General features: G+C 32.7%; 3 protein-coding genes and 1 pseudogene across 4 annotated transcripts; all 4 read left to right on the forward strand.

Moving 5' to 3' along the window:
- The first annotated feature begins 4133 nt into the window (after window positions 1-4133).
- LOC132610529 (large ribosomal subunit protein uL13z) lies at window positions 4134-6672 on the forward strand. The gene is made up of 4 exons (XM_060324849.1): window positions 4134-4456; window positions 5596-5712; window positions 5808-5895; window positions 6356-6672. Exons 1-4 carry the CDS (start codon window positions 4185-4187, stop codon window positions 6497-6499), a joined length of 621 nt encoding a protein of 206 aa, XP_060180832.1. The 5' UTR covers window positions 4134-4184; the 3' UTR covers window positions 6500-6672.
- Window positions 6673-7333: 661 nt separating this feature from the next.
- Window positions 7334-14178, forward strand: LOC132611020 (probable pectinesterase 29). Of its 2 annotated transcripts, XM_060325435.1 has the most exons (6): window positions 7334-7506; window positions 7746-9059; window positions 11047-11206; window positions 11293-11505; window positions 12985-13232; window positions 13856-14178. In XM_060325435.1, the coding sequence occupies exons 2-6, from the start codon at window positions 8827-8829 to the stop codon at window positions 14025-14027; spliced, it is 1026 nt and encodes a 341-aa protein (XP_060181418.1). In that variant the 5' UTR covers window positions 7334-7506; window positions 7746-8826; the 3' UTR covers window positions 14028-14178. The 2 variants fall into 2 exon arrangements, with proteins under 2 accessions (XP_060181418.1, XP_060181417.1); XM_060325434.1 differs by lacking the exon at window positions 7334-7506 and having other exon boundaries at window positions 8917-10580.
- Window positions 14179-15155: 977 nt separating this feature from the next.
- LOC132611559 (F-box/kelch-repeat protein At3g23880-like) lies at window positions 15156-16404 on the forward strand. Its single transcript, XM_060325977.1, has 2 exons — window positions 15156-15226; window positions 15289-16404. Exons 1-2 carry the CDS (start codon window positions 15156-15158, stop codon window positions 16286-16288), a joined length of 1071 nt encoding a protein of 356 aa, XP_060181960.1. The 3' UTR covers window positions 16289-16404.
- Window positions 16405-18940: 2536 nt separating this feature from the next.
- The window catches only part of LOC132611560 (F-box/kelch-repeat protein At3g23880-like), a 2312-nt pseudogene continuing 1096 nt past the window's right edge, over window positions 18941-20156 (forward strand).

Consider the following 20156-nt stretch of genomic DNA (forward strand, 5'->3'; position numbering starts at 1 on the left):
ATAATTTTCTTTTCACACAGGTACATGAAGGTATATCTACCAAAAAAAAGAAAGGAACATGAAGGTGCAAAAGTGCTTCATAAGTTTTTATATTACGGAGGCTGCAGTAGCACATGAGGAAGCAACACGTTGTGTCTTTTTCAATTTACCATTATTCATGTATTTCAATTAGACTTTTTACAATTGGATTTCACTTTATTTACTCAATGTTTGGACCGAGATGTCTCAGAATAATTATAGATGTTATTAGTAGTTGGTTTTGTATGAATTTTTGTGATGTGTTTATTTACATATTTAAATACTCCGCAGTATATAAAATAATTTTATCCTTGAAGATTTATATATTTTAAGACAATCCCTTTTGGTCACAAAAGTATCTATTTGCAAAAAGTAAAGTGTATTGTACATTCTCATTCGTCTCAAATTGATTAAATTCAGTGAAAAAGGTAATTTATTCCAAAATGACCTTCATATTAATAACCTAATTATAATTAACTACAAATTGACTTAATATTTGATGACAATTGAAATTGTCACTAATTAAGATAACGTATAGTGACGAATTAGTTTTGTCCAAATAAGAAAAATCAACTACGGAATTGTTACCTTTCCTGGACAAACAAATCTGTCACTAATTTAATTATTTAGAGACGAAAATTTCCTTTCGTACACAAAACATATACCTTTTAGTGACGTAATCACATTCTTTTAACTACAAATTATGCATAGTTTTAAAGACAATATGTATCGTCACTAATTAAAATTATAGTTAGTGACAAATTAGATTTGTCGGTAATAACCACCTTTTTAGCGACGTTACAGTGTTTTTAGCTACAAAACTTTTACGCTATTCATGACAAATAGGTTTGTCATAAATACTACGCATTTGGGGACGAAATTTTATTTTGTAGTTAATATAACTTATTCAGCGACGAAACACTAAGTCGTCTTTGTATACTTTTAGCGACCCACTTTTAAGGACGAAAGGTTGACGATTTTCTTTTTGTCACGAAAGATTTTTTTGTGACGAAATATAACTTTTAAGTGACAAAACAATTCGTCACAAATAGTGAGATTTGTTGTAGTGTTATTTAGAATTAAATTTTGCTGTTAATTCTAAGTCCCATTGTCAGGACCACATGAAGTCGATTAATTTGAAGAAGAGGTGTAAATACATTTTTTGATGTCATTTAGGTTTATCGTACCGATGGTTTGGTTTGATAATCTAAACAGAAATTGTCACGAGTTGCTCTTTTTTGAGATAATTATTTAGTAAATCATCCTTTTTTTTTATTCATCTTATAATTACAAGTTTATTATACATATTTTTCTCAAAATTTATACATACTTTGATTAGATTTTATAGAATTTATGTGTACTTTATACAAGTTTATTATACATATTTGTAATTATAAGATGAATTTAATAATTTGAGAAAAATATCAATCATAAGTTTATTATACATATTTTTCTCAAAATTTATACATACTTTGATTAGATTTTATAGAATTTATATGTACTTTATGATAATCAAAATATACATACAATTTTTATACATATTTCATATATAAAAAATATAAGAATCTATACAGTTATTCATATTGCATACGAAAATTATACATATATGTTTTTTGGTGTATGAACTTTTTACATAAAAATTACCGATTATAATGGACTTTTTGAGTAAAAGTTGGAGAAAATTAGGTAACAATATCTCTTAATTTTGAATGGTGAGAGAAAAGTGGATGAAATAAGGAAGCAAAAGTTGGAGAAAAATAGGGAACTATATCTCTAAATTTTGAATGGAGAGAGAAACGTGGATAAAATAAGTAAAACAATTTCCTTACCTTATTTAATGTGTTTTATTTGCTTCTTTTTAATTTACCTAATTCGTATAAATTTTGTAACAAGTCTATTGATATATTTTGTTAACTGAAAAATATCGTCATGTTCTATAAATATACCCTCTTATCATGTACATATATGTTTTTTGCCCAACTAAAGACTACCCAAAAATAGGGACGTTTGTGCAATGACCCAAAACCAAAAATAAGACATTTACTGGGCCAAAAAGATAGAAACCTAAAACACATACACAAATCCACAGCCCATTTACATTCCTTTCATCATCATCAACATCAACATTACTGCTATGTATAAGGGAAAACTTAAGTAAGAATTTTCAAATTTTTTTAAAACTTTTTAATTAATTAATTTTAGGTCCTAATCTTATTTATTTAAGTTAATTTTTTTTTTGTTTTTGTTTTTAAGGTCTACTTTTCAAAAACTATTGAACCTCCTACCTCATTTTCCATGTTCTTTGGTTTTCTATTTGGTGCTCGATATCTGCATTTGAGCCCAATTAATCCAGATAATTTGCATTGTATAGCGCCCATTCGGAGGAAGCGCTCCCTCTAAAGATTTTTTCCATAGCCATGTTCGAACCCCTGATCCCTAATTAAGGGAGAAGCAGCTCCATTCGTTGTACAAGTTAAATTATGTATTTGTCTTAAAAGTTCATTAACTATGTATACATTATTTATTTAGAGCTAAATAACTTTAGAAAATTAGAATACATAACTTATAAATGTCAAATTCTGGCTCCACATTTGATTTGAAGTAAATAATTTCATCAAAATGGAAGTTAAAGTATTAAAGGAGTGCAATTAAAGTTTTGCTTTCATATTGAAAATATATTTATATGAAATTTAATTATTACTAACGTCATTACCCACTTGTGTGACTACAATAGGTATATGATTGTTGTTGTTGTACACTTGTACTAACACAAATTATATTTCTTTAATTAAAATATCTATTTTTATATCTTGAGTTTGGCCCGAGCTTAGCACGGGCCTCACACAACTAATATAAATAAAAGGAAACACCAAAAAACCCTAGCAGCAGCTCTCTTCAATAGAGTGTGAGAGAAGAAAGAAAAACAAAATGGTGTTAGCACTTACGCCTCAATTTTTTGTTAGTCTTTATTTTTTGTCCGTTAAGACAAAAAAGCTTTTCGCGTGGCATAAGTTTTTATTTTCGCATCAAATAATTCATAATTTTATACCTGACACCCTTAAAAAATTTATGCCCAATTAGACATAAATTCGATTGCTAAGACATAAAAATTAAAGGCCAACCCACCTGAACGGAGAATCATGCAATTTCTTTAAAATTGTATTTGTGCAACTTTTAATTGTCCTAATCTAACTGAAGAAATTGCACGATTGTCCTTCAAATGGGTTAGTCTTTTAATTTTTATCCTTTAAACGGGCTGGTCTTTAATTTTTACCTTTCAAAATCAAATTTATGTCTAGTGGGGAATAAGTTCTTTAAGGTATTCGACATACTTGTGAGATGTTACAACAAGAATATAGCCAGTGTAGTTCCACAAAGTGGAGTTTAGGAAGGGCAGAGTATACGCAGACTTTACCCTTATCTCGAGAGATAGAGAGGCTACTTCCGATAAACCCTCGGCTAACTTGTAAGATATTATGAAGCGAAACTATAAATTTATGCCCCGCACAAAAAGTTGTTTGTCTTTAAGGACAAAAATTAAAGACTAGACAAAAGAGGGACAAAAGTGCAATTGACCCAAATCTAAATAAGACCAATTTTTTGCGCGGATTCCCTTCAAAGGCACTGGTCTTTAAATTTTACCCCTGAAATTGCTGGGCTTTAATTTTTGCTCTTCTCTTAAAAAGGTGGCCGAAATACTCCGAGGTTCTGGGTTCGAACCCCGCTCAGTTAAAAAAAATAAAAATGCAAAGCAAGGCTTTTCAAAAAGTTTTCCTTATGCGACATAATTTGCCTTAAGGCATGATTAAAGTCTGCCTTATGCGGCAGACTTTTCGCGAAGCCTTGCCTTGCGAATTTTTTATTTTATTTTTATGACTAAGCCGAGTTTCGAACCCAGAACCTCGAGATATTTTAAACGAAGGACAAAAATCAAAGACGCGCAATTTGAAAGACAAAAATTAAAGACCACTTCCAAAGAAGGTCAATCGTGCAAATGGGCCAAATAAGACCTTTACTGGACCAAAAAAGAAAGAGACCTAAAAGCACATACACATATCCCACAGCCCATTTACATTCCCTTCATCATCATCACCAACATATAAATAAAACGAAACACAGAAAAACCCTAGCAGCAGCTCTCTGCAATAGAGTGTGAGAGAGAAAAAATGGTGTCAGGTTCAGGGATCTCAGCAAAGAGGATAGTGGTGGATGCTCGCCACCACATGCTTGGAAGACTATCTTCCATCTTAGCCAAAGAGCTCCTCAATGGGCAAAGAGTAGTGGTAGTTAGATGTGAAGAAATATGCTTATCCGGTGGACTTGTGAGGCAGAAAATGAAGTATCTTAGGTTCCTACGTAAGAGAATGAACACTAAACCTTCACATGGTCCCATCCATTTTCGTGCTCCTTCTAAAATCCTCTGGCGTACCATTCGTGGGTAATCCCTCTATTACCTTGATGTATATAGATAGTCATTTTTATGGTGATGTGTATATAATTTTTGTAAATGTAGGAGAACTATTGAAATGTTAATATTGTTTAGATATATTTTACTTTTTGTAAATGTATTAGTATTTGATTATATGGTGTCTTAAGGATGATTAAGAACATGTGAGCTAGATTTAGAAGTGTAGATACTCCTTGGACAAATACATACTAGTTTATGTTGTTGGAGATAGTTTGTTCAGTTCTGTATGTATTAAATGTCTGCGTCAATGTCCATTGATTTTCGTTTGTGTCGTATGTACCTTCTGTCAAGCATTACATTACCATGCCTGTCCAAGTGATGCAACATTGTTTAATTTTATGTTTATGGATATGGCCTTTCTCAAAAGGTTTATGTAGTTTGGTTAGAGACTTGTATTTTGCACTAGAAGTGTGAGTTAAGATAAACTCTAGTTTTGAAGAACCATTTTGCGTTGGAAGATAACTTACCTAGTATTTGAATGATATTGACTTGAAAACTATGTTACTCGGATCTCTTAAAATGTCGGCGGGTGCGTGTTGGGTGTATTTTTGGAGGATCCGACACGGGTGCGGCAACACTTTTGAAGAGTCCGACTAACATAGCTTGAAAAGAGAGTAGGTATAGATTTTGATGACGTTGACTAATTTGGATTGGCACATAGTTGATTAATTGATGTGGTTTAGACAACCACCCACTTTCTCTATCTAAAAGTATGATTATAGATGACGCTGATTAATTTTGGACGTTTGTGTTCTTGATTCTAGAGAAGAAAACCTATTGGGTTTAATTAGATTAGTTATACATAAGAAGTGGATTTTTAAACACGAATACAAGGTCTAGGCCAAAACTACTTGTTCTGCCGAACCATAGACAAAGCTTGTAGCTCCGCCTCTTGACTGGATCATAGTTGATTAATTGATGTGTTTTAGACAACAGCCTGCTGTCTCAATCTAAATATCTTTGTTTTTCCTTTCAGTTGATGATTTTTTCCGTTAGAATTAGTACCTTTAGAACTACTGAGTCATGAACGGTTTGATGATTAGGCAAGTATTGCAAGCTCCTTCTACTTGTACAATTGTGAATGATAATGTCTATTCATTTTATGTTAGGATGATTCCCCACAAAACTAAGCGTGGAGCTGCTGCGCTTGCCCGTTTGAAGGTTTTTGAGGGAGTTCCACCCCCATATGACAAGATCAAGAGGATGGTCATTCCTGATGCGCTCAAGTGAGTTGCACGGCAGCACCCATAAATCATTTGTTCTGGTATTATTATTATTATTTCTTTTAATACTGAAGTTTTTTACCTTCTTTTTTGGCTAGGGTATTGAGGCTCCAGGCTGGACATAAATACTGTCTCTTGGGCAAGCTTTCATCAGAAGTCGGATGGAACCATTATGATACTATCAAGGTAACTTTCTTGCATCTGGTCTTTTTCATTTTACCCTACTTCGATTCTCTCTACTTGTTCTTACTTTGCATTTAGAATCAATGGAGCAACATATAGCAGTTAGCTATTTCTTTTAGGGGTTGTTTGGTTGGTGTAATAAGGGATAATAATTCTAAGGTAAAATGCGGGATTATTTAGTCCTGCGTTTGGTCTGTTGTAGTTTATCCGAGAATAGGGATTAGCTACCCCTTAAATAATGTTCTTGACTTTATTTTTATGTTCTTTATATACCAATATGAAGTGTAATCCTCTGTTCTGCGTAGAAGCTATCATGGCCCTTATTCGTTTTAATATAAGCCTTGGCTACTACTTCTGCAGTTTTTAAGGATGAGCTTTCATGCTTGTAATTTGCATCGATGGTAACAATATAATGTCACAATATTCACATCGGTGTTGACATCTTTGTTGATGATTACTGCAGGAGCTCGAGAACAAGAGAAAGGAGAGAGCTCAAGTAGCGTATGAGAGGAGAAAGCAATTAGCGAAACTTAGGGTTAAGGCCGAGAAAGCTGCTGAGGAGAAGCTTGGTCCTCAGCTCGCCGTTATTGCTCCGATCAAGTACTGAAGTCGAAATATAGTTTGTTTGAAGTACAATTTTGCTGGAGATTAATGTTTTGTCATTAGTTTGTTCCTTGTTAGGACTGGTGTTTTCAGTTTAACAATATTTGCCTTGTGAGCAAGACTTCTCTGGTTTTCCGTGTATTTCATTGGCATAGCAAGTGGAAAGTTTTTCTGAAAGGAATGTGAACATTGAAACAACATATCTTTTAGGTAATAAAAGGATTTTTTTAACATAGCAAGAAATCTGTAGAGAATAGTATAAAGAAGAGCTATAGTTGGAGAACACGTAACTACTCAAAGCAACAGTCAACCTATTTTCTACCATCTCAGGATGAAATTTGAGTTTCTAGCAAGTAGCACGGTATATAAAATTTTAAAATCTAAGTTCCCCCTTTATTACATCAACTAACCCGGGGCATTGTTATCAAATTTCAAATTTCAAATTTCTCTTCATGATTGCGACTATTTTACCAAGACATGGTAAAAGAATGACCAATTTTTTTCACTGATTGTTCTTCATACGGATCGGCCTTAAATTTTTGTTCCTTATATATGTGGTCTTTAATTTTTATCTTTGTTGCTTGTTTAATGAAAGTATCAGGATATGCTTTGCTTCGACATAAGTTTTATAACATTTTTATCTTCGGAAACTGAACTTTTCCTTGCTCAGCACAAATTTTGTAAAAGTTAAGTTATGCAGCATAAGTTGTATTAGTATTTTTCAGATTATGTTCAGTGTTGAAAGTTTTGGTTTCTCTGGCATAACTTGTGGGGATGTAATGATACATATGTTTGAGATAAACTCTAACTATGCCGAACGAAATTTAAACTAATGCCTTTTTTTTTGGCTTTGTTAGCATGACTTGTGAGATGCTATGACACATGTGCTGAAGCTAAATGCTAATTATACCGGCCGAAATTTAGTTTACACCGTGCCAAAAGTGACGAAGAGCAAATATTAAAGGCTACACCAAAATAGTGGAATTTGTGCGAATAACCCAAAAATGGCAGGTGGGTGCAATTTCTTTAATCTTATTTTAGTTTTCTGATAATTAAGTCTAATTTGCATCATGTGACCCAAATTGCCCGTAGGATATGATAATGCTGTAATTGTTTTATGAATATTTAATTAAAAATAGATTCTGAAAACTATCTTGACAAAAACTTAGATAAGCTAAAGTTTAGTTCATCATATAGTAATTGTCAAAGCCTCAAAGGGAGCTTTTATACTTTCTTTTGTGTGTGTGCAGATGGTACCAATTAATGGCCACATTGAAGCAAATGCTACAACTTTCTGCAAAGTTCACCATCCGAGAATAGTGGTTAATCGTTAATCATCAATGCACTAACCACGCCTTCTTTTTTGCTTAAAATCATTAAATGCATTTATTAACATTAATCCAATAGGGAAATCAACCAACAATAACCTGCATTGGCTTTTTCAAAGCTATCTAGTAAGATTTCTCCAATTTTGACCGTATAATTCATTTATGAAAAAAGAAGTAGATGGAAAGATACAACAAAATTGTGATGAAACCTATGAACTTGTATAAACAATTTTTGGAAAAAACGTTTTCCAGAATTCTTGTTGGGAATAGATTTTGTACAAAAACAAAATGAATTTTGATTATCTATCGTAACGTTTGGAATAGTAAGTGCTTTGTGAGTAAATAATTTTTTTTGAAAACTACCTTAAATTATATCTTCAAAAAATAGTTTCTTGAAAAGTTCTTTTGCAAAAACTTTTTGAAAAATACTTCAACAAACACGTTTAGTTTTTGTTTTTGTAAGATTTCAAAGAAATATTTCATGAAAGAAAACTTATATTGAAGGGGAATGATCGCGCATCTATACATATTGTACAATATAGAGGATGAGAATTGCTTTGTGTGCCACAAATTCAAGGTGAACATATTTTTACTTGTTCTATATACAATTAGTTACCACAAATAGAACTTAATATTATGAAAGAGAGAGAATGACTACTAATAAATATTTTACGATGTACCAAAAATAATTAGTTGGGAGAGATCAGTGAGAGTTAATTAAGCCAGTAATTATTATTACTAGCCCACTACTAGCTGTAATTAACTAGCAACTCTTGACTTTTCACTTGTCTAAAATCTAAACATAAAAACCATTTCTCATGAACACTTCATTTCAAGGTGGCTTTTCTTTTACCCCACTTTCAGTTTTGACTTTCCATTGTCTAAAAGTTCGTAACTTTTCTTTCTTGAACTTCAATTCATCAAAACCATATATATATATATATATATATATATTCGAGGTTCTTGCTTGTTCTTCACACAAATAACTATAAGAAAAAAAAAAATGGCACTACATTTCTTTAAAAGTACAGCACTTTTGTTTTTCTTCTATGGATTAGCAAATGGAAGAGTATTGCGATGGCCATCAATTGGAACAAATTTATTTGGATTTATTCCTACAATATATGTTAGTCAATCTGGTTTAGCCCAATTTGAGAATATTCAATCTGCCATTGATTCAATTCCTTCCAATAATTCTGATTGGATTTGCATCTTCATCAACTCTGGCTTGTACAAGTAAGTCTCCACACTCCTCTTCATATTTATTTATGGATGCGTTAAACAATCTGAATGCAGTGGCGAATCTAAGATTTAGAGTCACTAAATTAGGTTCTCTTTGTATAAGTGCTAGTTCTCTTGCACATACATAAATTGAGTTAGGTACAGCGAATTCTGTCAAACATTTTTTGTGAGGTATCCGTATGAGATGTGCTTGATGGAAATAAAAAGCCGTCAAAAATCCCAGATTTTCAACGGAATACGGGAACCTCTGTGGACAAAACAGGTGTTTCGAATAGTGTGAATCCATCGAGTCTAATTTAGATATGCATTCCATTTTCTACACTCACATATATAGTTTGAGCATTATTATTATTATTATTATTATTATTATTATTATTATTATTATTATTATTATTATTGTTGTTGTTGTTTTTGTTTTAATGTTTAGTTTTAAGTACTTGGATTCTACATACATCATGTATATCCTTCAAAAATGAAACCGATGAAATTTTTGGATAAAAGTTTTTTTTCCCCTTTTGGAAATAGAGTTTGTACAAAAAGAAAATGAAATTTTCTTAATTACGACTTCTTGAAGATTTGTAAGTGTCTTGTGACTTGTGAGTGGAAGAAGAACTTTATTTGAAAACTACCCTTATAATATTTCTTCAAAAATAGTTTTTTGAATAGTTCTTTTACAAAAACTTCTTGAAAAATACTTAAACAAACACGTTTTTTTTTTTATTTTGGTTTGTAATATTCAAATAAACAATTCATGAAAAACATGACTATACTAAAAAGATTAAGGGAGAGAAAAATGCAATGATATCAAAATTCAAAACAACTTTCAACACAAAAAATGTCGCATCTATACATATTGTACCATATAGGACGACAATTGCTGTGAGACCATAAATTGAAGGTGAACATATTTTGTGACTTTTTTTACATACGACTAGTTACACAAGTAAAATTTAATTATTATGAGAGAGAGACACTACTGATAAATCTACCAAAAATAATTAGTTGGGAGAGAGCAGTGAGAGTTAATTAAGTTAGTAATTATCATTATTATCCCACTACTAGCTAGTAATTAACTAGAAACTCCTGACTTTCCGTTTATCTAAAAAATACCCAAAAATCTGTTCTCATGAACTTCACTTCATTTTGACTTTCTTTTACCCCACTTTTCTATTTTGACTTTTCATTTCATAAATTTTGTCCTGAACTTCAATTCATCAAACTATATATATTCAAGGTTCTTTCTCGTTCTTCTTACAAATATAAGTTTCAGAAAATGGTGCTACATTTCTTTAAAAGTATAGCACTTTTGTTTTTGTTTTATGGACTAGCAAATGGAAGAGAATTGCAATGGCTATCAATTGGAACAAATTTATTTGGATATGTTCGATCAATTCGAACAATCTATGTAGGTCAATCTGGTCATGCTCAATTTAAGAAAATTCAAGCTGCCATTAATTCAATTCCTTCCAATAATTCTCATTGGATTTGCATCTTCATCAGACCTGGCTTGTACAAGTATTTTCTCCACACTCTTCTCTTCCTGTTTATTTATGTATTTAGGGGCGAATCTAAGATTTAGAGTCACTGGATTATGTATTTTTTTTTTTTTTTTTTTTTTTGTGTATGCGCTAGTTCTCTTACACTTACATAATTGAGCTAGACACAATGAATTCTATGGAACGTTTTTGTTCAAGGGATCCACATGAATGTGCATGGCGGAAAATGTTTTTATAGAAAGATGTGAGAAATCCTGGATTTTCAACGGAACTTCCTAAAAAAACACGTGTCGCTAATAGTGTGAACTCATCGAGTCTAATTTAGATATTTCCAAGATTTCTACACACACATATATAGTTTGAGCGTTGTTATTACTGTTGTACATTATACACATATTTTTTTGGTCAAAATTCTTGTTTAAATATTTTTTTCTTACTAAATTGGTATTAAAGACTAATTAATTTTTTTGCATTCACTTATGAAGAGAACAGGTGCAAATTCCAGGTGATAAACCTTTTATTTATTTAAAAGGTGCAGATGTAAGAACAACTATTGTGATGTGGGATGCTCATGACTCACTTATAACAAGTGCAACTTTTTCCTCTTTTGCTGACAATATCGTAGTGGAAAATATAAATTTTACAGTAAGAAACCTTAAATCCTAAGACCCTTTGAGATTTTTTTTTCCTAGTTATATAATTTAATGTTTGTCATATTTTTTTTTTGGTAGAATTCTTACAATTACCCATTTAAGAAAAATGGAAATCCAATGAAACCAGCATTAGCAACAATTGTTTCTGGGGACAAAACTGCATTTTATGGATGTGCTTTCTCTGGTTTGCAAGATACTTTGTTGGATGATAGTGGCAAACATTATTTTAAGCTTTGTACCATTGAAGGAGCCATGGATTTTATTTTTGGCACCGGTCAATCCATTTATGAGGTATTTTTACTTTTTTTTGTTCATTGCTACTATCTTTGGTTATCTGTCTTTTAAGATTTTTGGACATCTTTTGACATTTAATAGTTTTAAATGATTATTTATTGGTAAAAACAAATTAAGCAATTTAGTCATAACAGCTAAAACTTAAACTGAGCATACATCTCACTTAATCATGATTAAGAAATAAATGTACATATAGAAAATCAATATCTTGGAGTCACTTAAGCTCTGTGTTTGGCTAAGCAAAGAAATAATTTCATGGTCCAATATCTTGGATTCACTTAATCTATGTGTTTGACTAAACAAAGAAATAATTTTATGGTCTTTAACTCTTAAATATGACTTGACAATGTGACTGCAAAATCATTTACCAAAAATTGTTATTTTTTGGAACAAATTAAAAAAAAAAAAGAGTGACATAAAATCAAATAGAAAGGGTAAACGACTTCTTAATTAATTTTTTAAAACGTTAAATATTTTGAGACATATTTTAATTTTTAAAACGACTAATATTTGGGATCGGAGGGAGTAAAACAAGTGCACTCATGATAAAGCTAACTCGAAGCAAGTTTGTTTTGACAAAAAAATATTAACGCTTTAGCTAATCCCTAATTAATGTAAATTTTTCTTTAGATATGTATGAACACTCGCTTGTTAATATTTCTGTCCACTTCATTAATGGAGTTGAGGACAATTTTATAGTCAAATAATTTATACATACAAACAACAATGGTCGCAAAAACAACGTTTTCAGGTTAATTAGTCTTTACCTTTAATTGGACAATTAATGAACTAAAATCCATACATAGGCCTTGGATACCTCTGGCTTTTCAGTAAGAGGGTCATATAGAGTTTCACATTAAATCTTGTCTTTGTATGAGAAAAATTCAGTTGCCTTGATATTAATGTGAGGTTGAAATTATCTTGGTTTTTTTTGTTTCCCGCTCGGTGTTCGGTATTCGTATTGGGTCTCGACTAAATTCGTACTGGCGCCGAGAAGTCTCATATTAAGGGGTAAAACGCTCCTTAATAAGGGTAATTTTATACTCATGACTCGAATCCGAAATCGCTGAAAAATGTATTAGTTTACTCTTGATTTTTACGAGGCAAAGCATATTTGAAGCTTTTAGCAAGTAAAAGACAAAAACACTCATGATTTTCACGTTTGAGATTGTGCATGATGCCAATCCAACAAATCAATGACTGATACATATGAGCCTAGTCTCAAAATATCTAAGACAAGTCTTTAGCTAGTTAATTAGATTTAAATTAGTTAGGTCCCTCGAACAATGTAATACCTCATATCGAGTAAATTCTTAAACCTTTTCCCTGGTTACCACGCCGAGTACCCATAATGTTTTTGTTGAATGATAGTAGAGTAGTTGATAGATAAGTTACCTTTGCTACATAAGATTTTCACATACATTCGTCACTGGTTTATTTAAATAACATGTATCTTACTATATGTTCTTTTAATAGGAATGTACAATATTGGTGAATGCTGGATCAGTAGCACCAGATTATGGAGGATACATAACAGCACAAGGGAGATCAGATCCAAATGATGCAAATGGATTTGTGTTCAAGAATTGCAAAGTGATTGGGACAGGCAAGGCATTCTTAGGAAGGGCATGGAGGAGTAATGCTAGGGTCTTATTTTATAAGACTTCCCTTTCCGACATCATTGTTCCTCAAGGTTGGGATGCTTGGAATTTCGAAGGCCATGAGTAAGTTCTCCACATCCTCCCCCCCCCCCCCCCCCCCCCCCCAAACGGCCAACCTTCCAACCCCCAAAGCACCTCTTCTTGTATCACTTTCTCCACTAATTAATACTTTTGATAACTATTGTCGGGTCAGCTATGCTTGCTCAATTTACCTGCTAGCCTCCTTCAGCATAGGTTTCGGGTGGCTTCGTCCACTAAGACTTGAATAGACAAAAAATCACATGTTGTTTTGCTTCCTTTAAAATTTAAATCTCCTTATTCATAATACATGTCTTTTAAAGTTTTGTACACCCTTTAGAAAATATATTATTAGTCTTGGTCATAATCAACGCTCAATAAAGTATTGACATATTTACTAAAACATTGAATATTCTGAAACAAATACTGTTTGCCAAAATGGCTATATTTGGGATCATAGACCGTATGAAAAACAAATGTTAGTCTATCTTTACCAAGTTTTTCGTGTCTTTAATTTAGATGGTCGATGCACGTAAATATTCAGTTAGAGAATGCTACACTTATCTGTGCTTCTTAGGCACCATATTTGCAGAAGAAATAAAAGACAATTTTAAATTAAATTTTCGGATATTTTTTATTAAACAAGCTATTATTTTTTGTTTTTTTAGGGACCAATTGACTTTCTCAGAAGAAGACTGTGATGGATCAGGAGCAGACACATCAAAGAGAGTTAAATGGGAAAAGAAGCTAAGCAAAAAAATAGTGGAATCATTGACAGATCTGTCCTTCATTGATACTGACAATTGGATTAATGGACAGCCTTTTATCTTGTTAAATTAGAGAATTAAGGGTCACAGTTTAATAATTGACTCAAGCAAATTATGTGTTTTTCTTTCTTCTTCTTTAATTCCTTTCTTTTGTATGACCCTTCACTCCACTTATATGTACTTCTATATCCAAGAACATGAATAGAAAACCTAATGTTATTTGAGTTTCAGCAAGTTTTTAGTAAATTTTCTTTACCCAGTAATAATTAATGGGAGAGAGGCATATCTCTTTGGATTAATACTACTTATTTATTGGCATGTTAAAAATTCCAAGAGATTGAGTCTAGTAGTATTATAACCCAATTTATGTATGTAATTGAATAAAGTACCTTAGGCTAAGATTTAACTTTCAAAAAAGATTAAAAAAAAAAACTAGGTGATTTCTTGTTATTTAGCTTTGATAGATAAAGTTACCCAATACCTAAAGGTGTTAGATGGACGGTTAGTCAAATTTGAACGAGTCAAAATAAGTCAAATTAGTAGGTGGTCATGACCAAACTTGCCAAAGTTCACTTTCAGTAAAAATTGGCCAAATAAAGGAGATTATAAACTTGCCTCGCTCATATGACCCAGCCTTCCGCCTATTTATTTTGCTTTTTTAGAAAAAACTATGAAAGCTATTTTTTAAATAAAATTACTAGCTTACTTTTTTTTCATAATTTACATAATTTCTTATCACTAAATTTGTATTATATGTTTGGATTTGGATTGCGTATTGATTCACTATACTATTTTGATCCGTTTTAACCCAATAATTTGATAGATCATTTCAGATTCAACTCGTTGGGTCGTCAAGTTAACAAACGAAACCTATCCAGTATAATAAACTTGGATGGGTTACTAAAATACAGAAAAAGTTGTATGTGAGCACAAAAAGTACATTAGTATCTGAGATAAATTAACAAAATATAATGATATTTTTGAAAACTACCCCAATTTAAACGAGATAAATTGAACGATAAATCAGGGCACAAGGCCTAAAAACATGATTCTACCTTTTGACTGGTAAACTCCATAGCAAAAGTCCAAACTTCAAGAGCTCAAATTACTGCAACCTAATGGTGGAATCTGAGGGAGATGAAGACTCCTATCAACACCCAAAGCTGAGCAAACACCACTAACCGAGTTTCCATCAGTAATAATGAAAGATTCAATCTTGAAAATTCCTATTCTGCCAGCAGAACTCATCACTGAAATTCTCTTGAAATTCATGTCTGCTTCAAAATCTTGGCTTGCAATGATCTCTAGCCCTGAATTTGTCAAGACCATCTCAGTATATCTGCTAATAACAAAGATTACACTCACCACAGACTTGTGTTGAGTTCAGCTGAATCCAGTTACAAACTTAAGGACTGTTCTCTTAGCTCTTTGTTTAATGACTTTGTGACTGAGTTATTTGACTTGGATTATCCCACCAAAAACACCCACCAATCTGTTTGGGTTGTGGGGTCTATCAATGGATTGACTTGTCTTGCCAATAGGTCCACTGACTTGTTTCTATGGAATCCATCTATTAGAAAGTTCAAGAAATTGCATGATCCTTCTATACGTACAAGTGGTTGCCATTTTGATTGTCATGCTAGTGTCAAATATGGTTTTGGATATGATGAGTCATGTGATGATTATAAGGTAGTAGTAGTTATGTTTTATATTTGCAGATATGTAAGTTTGCATCCTGTTAAGGTCAAAATATATAGTCTAAAGAGTGATTACTGGAGAACTGTTATTGGGAATTATCCGGGTGAAATGTGTTCCAGTGACGTGGGTACATTTGTAAATGGGAAGCTTCATTGGGCTAGTAATAATGGTTGTTGTTTGCATAGGGGTTGGAACATCATTTCTATTGATTTGACTGATGAGAAATGGGGGAAGCTAGAGCAACCCCGCTATGGAGAAGGAGATACTCTTTTGCTGCTGTCAGTGTTGAGAAGTGATCTTTCTGTCTGTTGTAGTTATATGAGAAGTCACACAGATGTGTGGGTTATGAAAGAGTATGGGGTTAAAGAATCTTGGACAAAGATGCTTACCATCAAATATCCTACTGTTTTTGGGAATAATTTGTTTTCTCCTTTTCTTTCTCCAACGCTTTGCATGTCAAAAAAAGGTGAAATATTGCTCATGTCCGGATCAACCTTCATGATACACAATCCTGAGGATGAATCGATCAGAAATACAGAGGTCGCTAACGTTAGTACCAGTATTGCGGCATGCATCTACATTGAAAGCCTAGTTTGTCCCTATTTACAAAACGAACCAAGTACACAACAAGAATGAAGGTTGCAGAAACTCAGGTGAATGACAATAGTATAGCTAATGACTTGAGTTGCACTTTATACATTTTCCTCTTTTTTGTCAAATTTAGAAAAAGACACTGCATATTTTAAAGACATATTTACACTACATCTCCTTAGATATCTTATTTGCCCCTTTCCTTTTTGCATGTTTCCATGAAACAACATCTTTTTGTGAGGACAATTATGTTGTGTTTGATGTCTTCAACACTCAAAGTAAATGAGACTGGAGATTGTAGCTGTTTTTAGCATTTTGTCAAATGGACGAGTCGTTCCTCTAGAAAGAGTAATAATAAAGACATGAAAGTCATGGCAGAATTATTGTTTGATCTAGGGCCTTCATTAATTATCCTCTTTAAATTAAAACTTAAAAAGAAGCAGGAATCATGTAATAAGAGTTGAGGTCTAAAATAGTATCTTGTTTTGGTGGTTTACCTTGTCGCTTTCATAACTGTTTCTACCTGTCATGTGACGTATCACTGAGGTGCTTTATTAACTGTTACGTAATTGTGAGATTACAGGAAGTGAAAACTGATGTTAAGAACAATTGATCCATCCCTGCTGATTGCACGAATCAAAGCGATGCTTCCCTGTTCTCAATGTTCACTGGATGTACTATCATTTCAATATGCATAGAGAAAGATTTACCTACGATCGCTATTTGCATATCCCACTTTGTCAATCGTTGTGATAAAGGTTGAACAAGCTTCTCTGTGCCTTGAGTATCTATTGTGGCATCTGGAGATGATAGTGATTCGTGACAAAAGGTTGAACAAGCTTCTGCGATGTTTGAATTTCTTTTGTTGTAGTATCTTGAGATTGATTTGAACTACTGTGGTAATCATATATTCAGTAGTACAACTGTTTGTAACTTCTGGTACTTGGTTTGACATGTTTTCTCTAAGCTGACAAAATTCCTTTATACTCCCAGTTTAAGAGCTGTATAAGTGTCATGTTTTTACGGTAGCAGCTTATACACACCTTGGGCAAATTCTATTGAGTACCTGTGTGAACCCGCTCATTGAAATAATTAGAACAAATCTTTTTTTCTTTATGCGGGGGACAACATACTCCATCAAATTTGGTGGAAACTGAATTTCGGTTCATCAGTTGAATTTACTTGTATTCTCTTCCATTCACATTCATGATTTCGACTTTATGGATTTAGATATTTTGAAGCCATAGTTCATTTGATCTTCTGTGTTCAAAATAATTGTTTGTATCTGTCTCGTGTGTTTTAAAGATACATATACAATATTCGAGTCGAAACTACTAATTCAATTGAACTCGCTCGTTATAAGATAGATCAGCCCTGCCACCCAAGGGTCCTCAACAATGGACTTATTAAAGATTTACATATGTTCCAAGGAAAGATTCTAGCCAAACTAACCACATTCTCGTAAAACAATATCAGATTTCTGGTAAAATGAGTTATGAGATCAAAAACTATCAAATTATAGGGAAATATGTAGAATTTCATAAACACCCCAAAAGTATGGGAAATATTATACAAAGTGTGTAAGCACCAAAATACAGTAGCTGAGATAAAATTAACAATAAAGTTCTATCTAAAAGAACTAATCCAGAAGAGATAAGTAGAAAATTGAGTGATAATTATTTGTTGGTTGGTTCGATTTTGATTGTTATGGATTATCATTTTATAAACGTGCTAAGCTGATAATCGAATCATTAAGATATCAGTTAATCAGTTAGTGGACCTTAACGGTTCATCTTCGATTTAATTGATATGAACTGGTAGTAATTTTTTTTCCCACGCCTACAATAGAATATACGGAAAAGGCTCAAATATGCCACCAAACTATCGGAAATGGCTCATTTATGCCACTCGTCAATAGTTTGACTCATTTATGCCATCGCAGTTACAGAATGGCTCATCCATGCCATTTTTCCATGTATGCGTTGGATTTTTTAATTAATTTAGGATTAAAAATTGGGCTAGTTTAATTAAACAACGTTGACCTTTAATTGGAGGCCACGTGTCATATCTGATATTGTAAAATCGGAATTAATGAAAAATGACATGAATGAGCCATTTTGGTAACGACGATGGCATGGATGAGTCAGTTTGTAACGACGATGAAATATATAAGGGAACCTGTTATTTTACAATGATATAGTGACTCCTCCAAGTTTGAAGTAATTGACAATATAGGGAAGAAAACAATATATACCATTTGTGGATAATAGTGCATAACTGGACCAAAAGAAGAACATTAACACATTACTAGATAATCTATTCGAAACCAACATAATATCTATGAATCTAGCGTTGAGTTAAGGAGGTGATAAAAATTAATAACTTATTGGGTGAAATGATAAATTTAATAAACCTTATTAGGTTACTGATTTAACCGTTAAGGAAATTCAAAAACTCGTTACCGGACCAATAAACCAACATCATAAAATATAATATTCAAAAAACCATTACCTAACCAAGAAACCAACATCATAAAATATAATATCAGTTTCGAACCATTAAACTGATTATCTAATATCAATAAATCAATAATATTTTTTCAGTTCGATTTATTGGTTATATGGAAATTTGCACATAACATGATTTTTTGCCCTTTAATTTGCAACGTGGGAGCACTTGTAATCATTTGTGGAAAAATCTAAGAATCTCTAGTAGTCTCGTAAAACTCCAAGAGCTCAATTTGTGCTATCCAAATGGAATATGAGGAACATCAACACCCAAAACGAAGCAAACCCTCTAATAATTCTCAGTTTCCATCAACTTCAATGCATGATTCAATCTTGAAAAACCCTATTCTGCCACGAGAACTCATCACTGAAATCCTCTTAAGGCTACCAGTGAAATCCCTCTTGAAATTCAGGTCTGTTTCGAAGTCTTGGCTTGCTTTGATCTTTAGCCCTGAGTTTGTCAAGAACCATCTTAGTATATCTGCTAATAACAAAGATTACACACACCAGAGACTTGTGTTGGCACAACACAAGTTTGTATTGACTCCTGTTCATGAATTTCAATACAATCTTGAGACTTGTTCTCTTAGCTCTTTACTTTATAATGACTCTGTGATTGAGTCATTTGACTTGGATTATCCCATGAATAACCCCTACAAAATGTTTGGGTTGTTGGTTCCATCAATGGATTGATTTGTCTCGCCATTGCATTCACTGACTTATTTATATGGAATCCTTCTATTAGAAAGTTCAAGAAATTGCCTGATCCTACACCTATTGGTAGACCTGCTTGTTTCAAATATGGTTTTGGATATGATGAGTGTCATGATGATTATAAGGTAATAGGTATGTTTTGTTACAGAGATGGCCGTTCGCGTCATGTTGAGGTCAAAATATATAGTCTAAAGAGTGATTACTGGAGAACTGTCGATGAGGATTTTTCGGGCGGGATTCAATTTGCTAAGACAGGAAAGTTTGTAAATGGAAGAATATATTGGGCTAATAATGATCTTCGTGATTTGCATAAGGAGCGGAACATTATTTCTATCGATTTGGCTGATGAGAAATGGAGAAAGGTGAAGCAGTCATGCTATGATGAAGGATACCATTTTTTGCTGCTGGGAGCGTTGGGAAGTGATCTTTCTGTTTTTTGTAATTATCCGAGAACTCACACAGATGTGTGGGTTATGAAGCAGTATGGGGTTAAAGAGTCTTGGACTAAACTGTACACCATCAAATGTCCTAGTGATCTTGGGAATTTATTTTCTTCTGGTGTTTCTCCAACGCTTTGTATGTCAAACAAAGGTGAAATATTGCTGGTGTTTGGATCAACTTTCATGAGATACAATCCAAAGGATGAATCGATCAGATATACAAAGGTTGCTAACTTTCAGTCCAGTTTTGCA

Source organism: Lycium barbarum, chromosome 9 (genome assembly GCF_019175385.1).
Source record: "Lycium barbarum isolate Lr01 chromosome 9, ASM1917538v2, whole genome shotgun sequence".
Lineage (NCBI taxonomy): Eukaryota > Viridiplantae > Streptophyta > Magnoliopsida > Solanales > Solanaceae > Lycium > Lycium barbarum.